The following is a 12,115-nucleotide window of genomic DNA, read 5'->3' as shown; positions in this document are numbered from 1 at the left end:
TCTGGGAGGGGAGGGTAGGATGCTTTCCAGTCAGGACCTCCCTGACCTTGCAGGATCCTCCGGATCAGTACCTCATGGGTCGGTCCCACAGGCCACTTGGGCATGAGGCTCCCTGCCTGTGGGCTGTCATCAAAGGCCAAACAGATGGGGAGGTTCGTTCAGTCAGAGGCTTCCCAAGCCCAAGAAATATTTGCACAGTGACGGCATCTGAGTGCTGGGTGGGGGATGGGAGTACAACAATGAGCACTTTGGTACCAGAAAGGAGTCTGGGTGGTGGCGGCTGAAATGCCGTTCATATTTGTGCTTGCAGGGAAACACTATTAATATGGAAGTGCCAACTGGGAGCTGTGTCCCGGAAAGTGGTGTGCAGGTGGAGGTCAGAGGGGGTGACAGGCAGTCTGAGGTCTGTCCCCAGACTCTAACCCTGGTCCCAGCATGACGGGTTTAGACACAGGATCCGACTCCCTCACTCTCTGGTGAGGGTTCCTGTGTGAGAGCAGGGCTTACACATGGCACCTGGGCTAAGGCCGTGCCTGGGGCCCTCAGCAGGTCTCCACTGCTGCGTGACTCTCCAACATTGACCAATTTAAGATCAGCCTGGGAAACCCTGTTCCCATCAGAAGGCGAGCCTTCCCTCCTTCCACATTCTCTCCATTCTCCCTGCAGGATGAGTTTCTAAGCCTGCCCCAGGCTGGCAGACACCCCCTGCCACCTAAGGTGGCCTGTACTTCTCACCCAAGGAGGTCACAAGCTGGGGGTTGGGATACATGGCAAGTAATTTGATAGCAAGTGTTCAATCACTCAAGTTTGTAAATAAGGCTACAGTTTGTAAATAAGAGAAGCTGCGCAATCAAAGGCTGCAAACAAAGCCCTTCCTTTTGAGGACAGCAATGGCAGAGGCAGGGAGGGTGGGCATTGGAGGAGGCCAGATCACCGGGAGGCATGGCAAGAGGAGAGTCCAGATGGTCGACAACAGCCCAGGGTTTGAGGGGAAGCCTCAGGACAGCTGTCTGGAGGTGGCTGCAGCCTTGGGGGTGCCATGGTGATCCCCTGGGGTACATGAAGACAACAGAGCTTCTGTGTAAATGTGCAGCATTCTTTAGAATTGTTTCAATGCAGGTTATAATATCCACAGTACATTGGTATATATTACTAGGGGTCTACTGGTATGGACTTCTCAGCAGACGTGGCCAATCTGAACAAGGCCCGGATCCCTCCCATGCCCTCTCTCCTAGGCTTCTTCTCTGTAGCGGAGATGGCCCAACAGCAATGTCCAAGGGGGTCTCTGTTCTGAGTCCTGCCTTGGCCTCTCCCAGCGATGCCCAGAGGCAGCAGGGTCTTCGGGGCGTCCTGAAGGACAGGTCAGAGGCCAGGATCAGCTCTGCCTGGACTGCTCTTGCCTCCTCCTACTCCCTCCAGGCTTTAGCCTAGCCTCACCTGGCAACGCTCTCACCAGCTCAAATCCATGTTTTCCCAGAGGATCCTCCCTCCCCTTCTTGCTTCTCTACACCCCTCCCCAGCTGGGCCCAGGTCTTGGCTTCGATGAGTTCTCTGGCCTCCCTCCTCCTGCAACACCCCCTCCTCTCTAGGGCCTGGCTCAAGGCAGATGCTGGAGCTAAGTGCCCAGTGAATAAACATGCTGCTTCAGACAAGCCTGCTTCCCCTTTGAGGGTCTCTTTATTCAATCTGCAAAGTCACCGGCAGCAACTTGGCCTGGCCCTCTGTGGCTTCCAACAAGGAAATACTTAAGTCAGGAAAAGCATTTGGTGCCTTTCCTAGTACCAAAAATTGACTACAACCTTTTTGGGCACCCTGAGAAAAATCAACAGCATTTTGCTTTTTCTTTACTTTTCTAACATAATTCCAGAAAAAAATAGATCTCTATTTTATATATATATATAAAACTATATTTATATACACACACACACATATCGAGAGATCCTTCAACCAGGAAGAGGCAAAGGATCCGGCGTCCTCTGTGGTGCCCCTTGGCCTGGTGCAGGGGTCTTGGGAGTCACCTCAGGACATGCAGTGCTGAGCTGGTGTGCATGGATGGGTGGTCTCCAACAGCTCTCTCCCTCCAAGGAAGGCGGAGCGATGACGAACCAGGGCAGCCCTCACCCAAGCTTTCCACACATCCTGAAATGTGAGCTCTACCTGATGGAGCTTTGAAACTAAAACCCAAAGTGCAGATGCAAAAGGATTCCCTGATAGGCCTCTGGGGGACTGGCTCCTTAGGGAAGAGTTCCAGGAGCGTTGGGCAGCAGGGAGGACATATGTCCACAGCCCCCAGGCCCCGAAGACAGGTGTCATGGACACCGAGGCATACTCAGCCACAGGAGAGGGGCTGGGCTCTGTCCCCTCCTCAGGTCTCTAACCACTGCCCCTGTAGGCCCTCAGGCAGGGGAACCCAAAAGGCCAGCGTGAGGCTTGGATCACCCAGGAAGGCCTGAGGCAAAAGAGGGACTATGGGTGATGAGATGTACTGGGGACAGTCCTAGAAATTGCCCACCTCCATGTTATTGGCCCTCAAGGGACCTGCATTGTAGCGTAAGGCCTGCAGGAGTAACGTGTTGACTCAGGGTATTAGAAAAAACTGGGTCTAGCAACCATAGGATCTAAAGCATCTGGAGGCTGCTTGGGCTGGGGCACATTTCCAGGGAGATGGGGTGGGTGCAAATGGAAGCGTTAGGGCCAGTGCTCAGTACCCTGGCCAGACACCAGAGGCCCCAAAGGGATTTGGTAGCAGAGGGAAAGAGCATGGTGGGGCCCAGCTGGCCTCAGGGAGCAGAGGGGCAACGTGGGCATAATGTACTAACTCCGTCTGGGAAGTGAACCCAGAAATCCCATTGTCTTCCCACTCGCCTGCAGTGTCTTCAAGATGTGACTGCCCTGGGCAAGACCTGAGAGGGATCCAGGAACCTGTGCTGAGACTGGGGAGTGAGAACCCCAAACCCAAGCCAGAGGCATGAGTGAGAATGAAGAACAGCTGTGAGGCTCCCCCAGCCCCAGCTCTTGGGGAGCAAGTCTGGTCGCCAAAAAACTCTGCAAAGGCACTTAGGGTTCAAGTCAGACTTTCCCAAGGCACTAAGGAAGAAATCCAGGAAGACCCTCTTGGCCTAGCCAAGAGAAGGAGGGCTGCAGCTGTGGAGGCATTCACTAAAGATGCATTTCCCTGAGGCCCCACACCTGATGCCACCATCGCCCCACCCTGACCCAGACTCCCAACTACCGCTGCCTCTGGCTGGCCCCTCCCTCCCTACAGCTGCAGTGTCGTCAGAGCTCTCTGGGGATGATGGAGAAGGGCAGCACAGGGCTGCTGGCCTCCAGCTCCAGGGCGGTGAGGAAGCAGTCAACGGCGGCCTCGTTCTGGCCCTGGGCCTGCAGCACCTCGCCCAGGCCCTGCCACGCCTCATGGCATGTGCTCTGCCTTTCCACAGCATCTCGAAGCACCTTCTGGGCCAGGCTCTTGTGGCCCAGCCGACTCAGCATCAGACCCTGCAGACCAAGCACAGGGAAGGGTGAGTAGGGGCATCCCAGGGCACAGGCATCTTGGCAATGGGGCCAAGCACAGGTGCACAGGTGGCAGCAGCCATCAGCTCGAGAGGCTCCCTGAATCTCTGGCTTGGGCACTGTTGAGTGGCTGTGACTTTATCCATGCAAATCCTACCTGGCACTGCTCAAGCCCTGCTTTAACCCCAGCCTCCTGGGAAACCAACTGCAGGAGGTCCCAAGGAACCGGCTTTTAAGTCACCCTGTCTGGAGGATCCTGGGCAAATCCCAGCTCTCTGGCCCTGTTTCCTCATCTTTAAGTGGGAAAATCACAGCATGTCTCTTAAGGGCGGGGTGAGGTTGAAAGGAGTCAGGAAGCGTAAGGCTCTGAGAAGCGTCTGGCCGGAGTGTGTTCTCACTCAGTGGGACCATGCTTCTCAGTCCTTCCTGCTGCCCAGAGCTGCCTTCACCCCAGGGACGCAGAGAGACGGAGGATGACACATTATGGGGCTTTGTCACTGCCACTGGGAGGAAAAGCTTTAGTGTGTGTGCGTGTGTGTGTGTGCATGTGGTGGATCCCCAGGGAGGAGAGTCAGATGGCCCGGGACTGGGTGCTGGCTGAATGGAGCACTGGGTGAATGGGCTGGAATGGCTGAAAGATGAAAGGCCTGGAGGTTCTGGGTCAGTTGCAGGGGAGCTTGGCCCTGCTGTTTGGCTCAAACAACCCTGTTACTAAAGAGATAGAGGAAGTAACAGGAATTGTCAAAAGAGGCTGGGAAGTGAAACTGGCACCCTGTCCCCACTACATCCTCTTCTACCCATGCCCGGAAGTGGGTAGGGGGACAGGGTAGTGAGTGGAGGGAGGTGGGAGGGCCCCCTTTCAGCCGCAGGTCCCAGGAAGGTTGCTTCACACTGTCCCACTGATCCCTGCTTCGGCCCTGAGAGCAGCCTGAGATGACAGCACAGGGGCCCTTCTCTTGTTCCAAGACAGAAGGTAAAGCTCACCACTGACTCCCTGGACAGGTGGGGGCTGCAGTGGGGGTGGGGAGCTGCCTTCTATGTGCCTGGAGTCCCCTTTCCAATGCCCGCCCACTGACGGCCATGTACATTTTTAGCTGGAACATTTTCCTCCTCACCAAGCTCCCCAGAGTTAGGCCCTCTGTTGCTATGGAGACGTGCTGGGGAAGATGCACACGCCTGGTTTCATGAAGTCCTCAGAGAGCTTGGAACACAGCCAATTAGGCGGGAGTGAAAGATGGCGCTCAGGAAGCCCTAGGAAAAGCCTCTCCCTCTCCAGAGGCGCTGGCTGGAGATCTTGCAGCCAGGGGGCGGGGGAAAAAGAGGCTGTCCTCACAGTGCCTCTGCCAGCCCTGGGCAAAGCTGTAGCAAGGAACCACACACATGGCTGATGCGTGCAGAGGCCAGGGGAGGACAGGGTGGCTGCGGGTGGGGTGGAGCTTCAGGCAGGGTCTTCCGCTCTCGCCAGATGGGAGCGGTGCTGACTCAGGGCTGCCTGGGACCAAGGGTAGTGGCCAGGCTGGCCAGCAGGGCACCAGGCCTAGCTATTCTGCCCACACGACCCACAGGCCTACAGCTCACAATGGAACAGGGCCCACAGGGAGGAGGGAAGGCAGGCCAGCCAACGGGCCGCCAGACACCAAAATTAAGCACCAAAAATGGAGGGTCTGAGCCCTGTGAGCGCTGCCCAGGGGGGAGCAACACAGGAAGAGGGCGAGGCCTCCCCGAGAGCGTCAGGGCCGAGTGGCTTCCACACATTCAGTTTTCTATAGCAAGCTTCCACATGGGATTTTGTTTGAAAAAAGGGCTCAACTGCTGAAAACGAGTTTGAAAACCCCTGATCTCAAGAAGTATGTGGGTGTTTGGGAAAATCCAGATGTGTCTGCAGGCTGGTGTGTGTGTGTTTCATTCTCAGTTTGGGAGGTCTGCAGTAGCCTCTTCTGTATCTGTAGAGAGGAAAGGCCCAGGGCTTGGTGGCCAGAAGCCCTGGCCAGGTGGAATCCCAGCTCTGCCACTAAAAGTGCTGTGACCACGGACAAGTGGCCAACTTTCTCTGAGCTGTGGTTTCCTCATCTGTAAACCAAGCAATGAAACAGTCCTTCCTCGTGGGGCTCTTGCGAGGATTCTGCAGTGATGAATTTGAAAAACCAAGGAGGGGACAGACAGCAAACAGTAGCACCTCCAAGATGAGTAGAGGACCCTTCTGGGTGGGGAGCAGGTGGCACGGCTGATCTCTCTAGAAGGTGGGAGAAGGCATGGCTCTCTGTGGGGGAGGACCGTGGCTGGGGTGGGTTGGCTCATGTCCCCCCACCCTGGTGTGTTGACCTTAGAGCCTGAAAGGAGACACCGGGCTGGGGTCAGGCTGGGGCCCAGAGGCCCAGGGCCTGTAACAGGATCTGCTGCCACCTGCCCCTGACACCAGCCGAGTTCATGTTTGGTAGCAACTCAGCGCTGTTTGCTGGCTGACAACTGGGCAGGGCACAGCCCCAGGAAGATGTGAGGTCTCACCTACTCTGCCCCGAGCCTAGTGCCGCACCAAGGGCCTGCAGGCATCTTCCTGGCTCCCCGACTCTCCCAGAGAACAGGTCTCCAGGGAGAGGGTGGGAACAAGAACTGGCATCTCAATTCCATCTAAATGTCCCAGGTGAATTCACCATTCCTCATCCCGGTAAGGGGGTGCCCCATTCTGAGAGGAAAGACCAGACCTGCTGAGAGGCTCTCAGCTTCTGACCCTGCCCTGGGAGATGCCATAGCTGTGCTGGCAGCCCACAGGGATTCGAAAGTGTTGTCCAAGTTGTTTAGGGTGACCAACCACCATACCTCCAAGGGGGCACTTTGGGCAGTGACAGCCAAAGACATGGGCTCTGGGGAAGTCCCCAGAAATTCCCACCTCAGGACCTTCCTTCTTCTCTCCCTTCCTGGATCTCAGGGAGTGGGGATGTGTGGCCACATCTCATGTGCTCGAGACCCTGCTCTCCCAGGAAGCCTTCCCTGAGGATGGAGTCCCTCCTGGCCACACAACCACCTCAGGGTCATGCTTAGTTACTGTGGGGCTCATGGATGTGATTCCTATCCTGGCCCTCCCCAGGCTGAAAGGGACAGAGCCCCAGTCTCCTGCCTGCTTTGTTATTTCCCATGGGACAACAGCTCAACAGAGCTCAGGACGCAGCCCAGATGCAGAGCCAGGGAACCCAGAGGCACCCACACGCTTCCAGGTATGAAGCTCTGGCCAGGGATGCTACCCACGCAGAGCCCGGAAAGTCCTGCCTGTTAAGGCCATGAAGGCGTAGGACCTAAGGGGCCTAGAGCCTTGCTGGGGTCTGGGCTCACACTCAGCAGGGAGCCTCCCTGTGGGACCCAGGTCCTCTGCAGAGGCACAGTGTGTGGCCAGGGGCTATGGCCTAGGAGGACATGAGGGGAAAAGGGTCTTGCCTTTTCAGAATCCCACTGCACACCATCCCACCTCGTAAGTTCAGTGCCTGACGATGCTCTCCAAGGGTGGGGCAGCACAAAGGTCTAGGGGTGTGCATGCCTCTTCTTCTTTTGAGGGGGGCCTGCCCTGGGAAGCAGCTTGGGCGCAAGGCCAGCTGTGGGCCAGGCGGAGCCCTCCGTCCCCACCCCTGCCCTCAAGTATTTATAGAAGTTATTTTGGGAATTTTCTTTCTGAGCTCAAGGCACATTCCTGGGATTCTGTAACAGCCTTTCCAGCTGGGAAGCCGGGAATCAGCTGGAAGCTGCAGCAGCCTTCTGGTCCCTGGAGCCTGTGTTTGGGGACACCAGGGCTGCTGTGAGGAGCCTGCTCTACAGGAAGGGCCCCTCCCTCTCATCACCCTGGAACACGGACACACCCATCCAGGAAGGCCCGCATTCCGGCCCAGCTCCATGCTCTCAGGAACTCTAGATTCTCTCAGGTGTGTCAGCCTTAACCTGTCCAACCAGACCTGGAACGGGAAGGGGGAGGCGCCTCTCCAGGCTGAGAACCTCCCACTCCCATCACCACAGCCCTCCTGGAGCCAGGGCAGCTCCAAAGCCACAGCTGGGTCCCACTTCCCTGTTGGGGGGAAGGGGCCCAAACCCTTCCAGCCCCACCCAGTGCTGGAGTGGGATGTGTTCACCCCAGATCCCCCTAGGCCTCAAAGGAAGAGGCAACTACTGAGAAGGGCCCAGATTCATATGGAGCCCAACCTAGGTGGGGGTCTCCTGGGGCAGTGGGTGCCTGTCCCTTTCTCTTCTGGGGTCCTTTACAAGTGAGATGTTAAAGAACACCAGTAGGCCTCTTCAGCTGGGGCTAGGGGTTGTCCATTTTCAGAGGGACAGGGGCCAGCGGCTAGCGGCCAGGTGGGTCACATCCTGGGGGACTTCGGAGCCTGACAAGCCACCAGGAAACTGACTTCTTTGCCAGCCATCTCCTCTGGGCAGGGGACTGGGGCTTTTCTCCTCCCCTTCCTGGGCTGGTATCAGGTTCTAGGTCTGCAGGGGCCTCTGCCCACCCTGGCGCACTACCTGGCCCACTCCTCCAGGCTCAGTCAGGAGGCTGTGGCTAGGCCTCTGGATCTCGGGTTCTAGAAGTGAGCCCCCGTGTTGGGGAGTGAGAAGGGGGACCAGTCACAGCAGCTCCCCTCTCTGGGCAGGAGGCACAGCCTAAGGCACAGTGAAGGCCAGTTTGGGGAGGGGGTCTACTGGACAGGGGGAAAAGTCTGCACCTTTTCTCTCCATGTAGGGTGAGTCTTTCTAACTCCTTTTTTGAAAAAAATGATTCTGGAGCTTAATTAAGCCAGCAGTGCTCAAGTATCATTCTTTTTTTTTTTTTTAAAGACGGGTTTCATCATATCGGTCAGGCTGGTCTTGAACTCGTGACCTCAGGTGATCTGCCCGCCTCAGTCTCCCAAAGTGCTAGGATTATAGGCGTGAACCACCACGCCTGGCTCAAGTATCATTGTGATCTGAATCTATGGCAGGCTTCCTCATTAGAGCTGGTGACGGACTTCAGGAGCCTACAACAGCCTAAGGTTTTCCAAAAGTCCTGAGCCAGGGCTCAGGGTGTATGCAGGGGGCTGTGCCAGCCCAGGGATAAGGTGGTTGTAGAGGGGCCTCTGATCCCCATCGAGCAGGTGCTGCGGGACATACCCTTGCACCCCCCACACCGTGGGCCTGCAGAACCCTCTACTTCTTTCTCCACTTTCCCATCAGGGAGTGTGACCTCAGGCAGTACTGGAGAGGGGTGAAGAGAGAGCTCACAATAAAACCACCACATCACAGGTCACACAGCCAAGATGTTCCTATTGAACTTTCCTGCCCAGCAGAAGCAAGATTCCAAGTCCTCTCATGGCCTAGACCCCTCTAAGCTACCTGCCACAGCTCAAGAAATGAACGTGGAGAGAGAAGCCTAGAGCTGGTGGTACGTCCTGGACCCTGAGACATGGGCATAATCAGCAGAGGCCACTGGTCCAGGAACCCGGGACCCTGCTGTTCTGTACACGGAGCTCTGCATAGTGTCGGGGCACCTCCAAAATGCCAGGCACTGAGTGTCGCTCCTCAGCTGCTCAGAACGTCCTTCCTCCTTCAAGTCAGAAAACAGATGCTGAACTAGATGTTGAACCAGTATGACGACAGGCCAGGGCCTCCTCAGAGCCTGCCACCGCAGGGCCTCCACCCCAATGGGCACAGATTACCCAAGGTATCTCCCTCATCCCTCAACTCATTCTCCCCTGCAAAGCAGGCTCCCCTCCCCCTTAGCTAAGGTCAGCCCAGGCCTGGCACTGTGGGTACTCTTGTCTCATCCACAAGGCAGCTAGGGTCTGTGTCCTGTACATCTGTGCTGGGGCCAGATTTCCCTGTGGACTTGGTGAGGATGGAGTGGCTTTACTGCAATGAGTCTCTGGGGCTTGGCTCCAGGCTTCCATTCCCACCCGAGAACCAAGAGCATCTGAACATGGCCTGGCAGCTATGCTTCAAAGTGAAAAGCATGAAAATGACCCCAATGACTGGACCATTAACTTACAGAATTATTTAACGTAATTCTAACAACAGCCCTTGGTGCTTGGTAGAGCAAGCCCTATTTTACAGATGAGAACACTGAGGTTCTGAGAGGTTACGGATCTTGGTCAGTGAGTGAAGGCAAAGTGGGACTCAGCCAACCAACCCAAGGAAAACCTCAAAGGCAGCTTGGAAGTCCCCGTCCCTGCCAGGTACTCCCTGTCTGTCTTCTCAGCACCCTGCTGGCATCACAAGGAAATCCAGGGCAAAGATCCTCTTCCCTCAGCAAGTATGGCCCAACAGAAGCCAGCCTGGTCCGAGGTGGGACTCAGGCTCAGGCCACATGCCACCAAGTCTTCTATGTGAAAATAGCAGTAAAAATGCCCAGCGGTGACTCATCTTTTCACAGCTTTCAGTTCACCTGAGACCTAAAATGACCCCTTGAAGAGTCTAAATTATCACAAGAGTCTAAATTATCATCCCAATTTGACAGGAAAAAAAACTGACCCAATGCTATGGTTTGAATGTGTCCCTCAAAATTCATGTGTTAGAAACTTAAGCCTCAATCAGCAGGACTGAAGTGTGAGACCTTTAAGAGGTGAGGTCAGCGGGCCTTTGCCCTCCTGAATGGCTTGTTGCTGTTATCTCAGGAGTGGGTTCCTGATAAGAGGATGAGCTCTGCTTTCCCTTCTGTCACACTGTCTTGCCCTTCCACCTTCTGCCATGGGATGAGGCAGCAAGAATGCCCTCGCCAGATGTGGCCCTCAATCTTCGACTTCTCAGCTCCAGAACTATAAGCCAAATAAGTTTCTGCTTATTGTAAATTACTATAAAAATATATTTTTAAAAAAGGCCACACATGGTGGCTCATGCCTGTAATCTCAGCACTTTGGGAGTCTGAGTTGGGAGGACTGCTTGAGCCCAAGAGCTCAAGACCAACTTGGGCAACACAGCGAGACCTTGTCTCTACAAAAAAATAAAAACAAAATAAAAGAATAATAAATTGTCCAGTCTAAGGTATTCTGTTATAGCAACACAAAATGGACCAAGATGCCCAGTGAGGAAAGTGACCCTCGAGTGCCACCGTAACGCAGGGCTGCTTGTCTTAGGTTTGTCACCCCTCGTGTCTGGTCCAGCCCTCCACGATGGAGAAGAGGAGCAGCCAGCAGCAGGAGGGGGTGATGGATGCAGCACTGTGTGGTCAGAGTTCACCCTTTTGGCCTTAGAGACCAAAGCCTTCTTGTTGAAGTCCCAGAGCACCTAAACAGGCCCAGCCCAGAGCCTCAGGGCTTGGATGGGCAGAGCTCTGGCCCTCAGTGACTCAGGTCCCTCCTTGGGAGGTACCAGGGGTGGTGGCAGGGAGCTTCTGGGGACTTAAGATGTGCCCCCTCAAGCCACAGCCTGGGGTGAGGGATGAGGGGCTCTGAGGCCATACCCATGCTCTTGATTCCCCAAACCCACTTAAAGAATGAGGCAGCCTGCTCCATACTGGCACAAGAGGGAACCAATAAAGGGAAATCATGCATTGTCACTCTGTCATCAAGAGGACTGCAGCTAACAATGCCGTCTTCCTGTCTTTCCAGGGGCATTTGGAGAGAGAAGGTGCTGGGCATCACATGCCATAATGCTTCAGAAACTGCATCCCAGCAATTATATCACTAAAGCCAAAGCTCATGCAGAGCCATCTCCCCTCTGCTGCAGGGGTGCCTGATGGGGAGGGGTTCTGGAGAGCCTGGAACTCCCTCACCAAGAAGAAAACATGAGGAGAGGAGGGTCTGGGGCAGGGGAGTGACCAGGAAATTCCTCCCCTCCAGTCTGCCCCTGGGAGAAGAGGGCAGAGTGCCACCCGCAGACACCTCGCCTGCCCACTCATGCCTGAGAGTGTCAAGTTGTCTCTTGCAGTGCAGACAAGCTGCACTGAAGCATCCACACTCTCCTTAGCCAAGCTGAGGGCAGGGAGAGTGGGTGGCTCTGTGGCCAGGGCTAGAACCTTCTTCAGGGGGTGCTGAAGGGTAGCAGAACATGCCACCCAAAAATATGCCACCTGGGCATAAGGATCATTTTGAGCTAAAGGCAACAGAGACAAGAAAAGCTCTCTGCCCTCCCACTATTTGCCTAAAAGCAGGATATAAATTTACAAGGGTGTCCCTCCTCCCTTCTCAACCAGGAAGGACAAAGGTTGATTACAGAACACAATCTTAGCCCCCTATCAGCCTGGAGATGACACAGAGGAATCTATATAACAAGCTTTGCTAACTAGCCTTTATCTACCATTAGTTTCCCATGGATTTATCTTCCCACAATTTGCCATCCTCAGAGACTCCAGGTCCTTTTTCTTTGTCTCATTGCTTCTTTTAAATTGTATGCTCTTGGTTGAAGATGCTATGTAAGCCAGACTTCTAAGCCACCTCTTTAAACTTTTCTCATTTTCCCTGAGTATCTCCCATGAGCACATTTTATACATGTTAATAAAGTTCTGTTTGTTTTTCCTTGTTAATCTGTCTTCTGTTACTAGGGTCCCAGCTAAGGTAGAGGGAAAATTGTTTTTTCCTTCCCTACACTGAGAAAGCAAGTCAAGCCAATCATTCCATGAGGAGCTCTAATCTCAGCCTCATGACCAACCAATGAC

The 12,115-nt window shown here is 54.8% G+C and overlaps 1 protein-coding gene and 1 long non-coding RNA gene across 9 annotated transcripts in view; one reads left to right on the top strand and one right to left on the bottom strand.

The window, feature by feature from the left end:
- Positions 1-1,091: 1,091 nt before the first annotated feature.
- Positions 1,092-12,115, bottom strand: part of TTC7A (tetratricopeptide repeat domain 7A) — a 154,838-nt gene continuing 143,814 nt past the window's right edge. For 5 of the 8 annotated variants that reach the window (XM_037732870.1, XM_037732871.1, XM_037732872.1 and 2 more), the window contains one exon: positions 1,890-3,498. In XM_037732870.1, coding sequence (XP_037588798.1) covers positions 3,277-3,498 — 222 coding nt within the window. In that variant the 3' untranslated portion in view covers positions 1,890-3,276. Of the gene's footprint in view, positions 3,499-12,115 lie in introns of all 8 variants that reach the window. The other 3 variants (XM_017512742.2, XM_017512739.2, XM_037732869.1) reach the window with 2 other exon arrangements.
- LOC108292099 lies at positions 4,233-11,983 on the top strand. Its single transcript, XR_005197457.1, has 3 exons — positions 4,233-4,515; positions 5,463-9,187; positions 11,070-11,983. It is a non-coding gene; the product is annotated as an uncharacterized LOC108292099 (long non-coding RNA).

This window comes from Cebus imitator, unplaced genomic scaffold, assembly GCF_001604975.1.
Source record: "Cebus imitator isolate Cc_AM_T3 unplaced genomic scaffold, Cebus_imitator-1.0 Scaffold476, whole genome shotgun sequence".
NCBI lineage: Eukaryota > Metazoa > Chordata > Mammalia > Primates > Cebidae > Cebus > Cebus imitator.
This window is presented reverse-complemented; position numbering and strand designations above follow the sequence as displayed.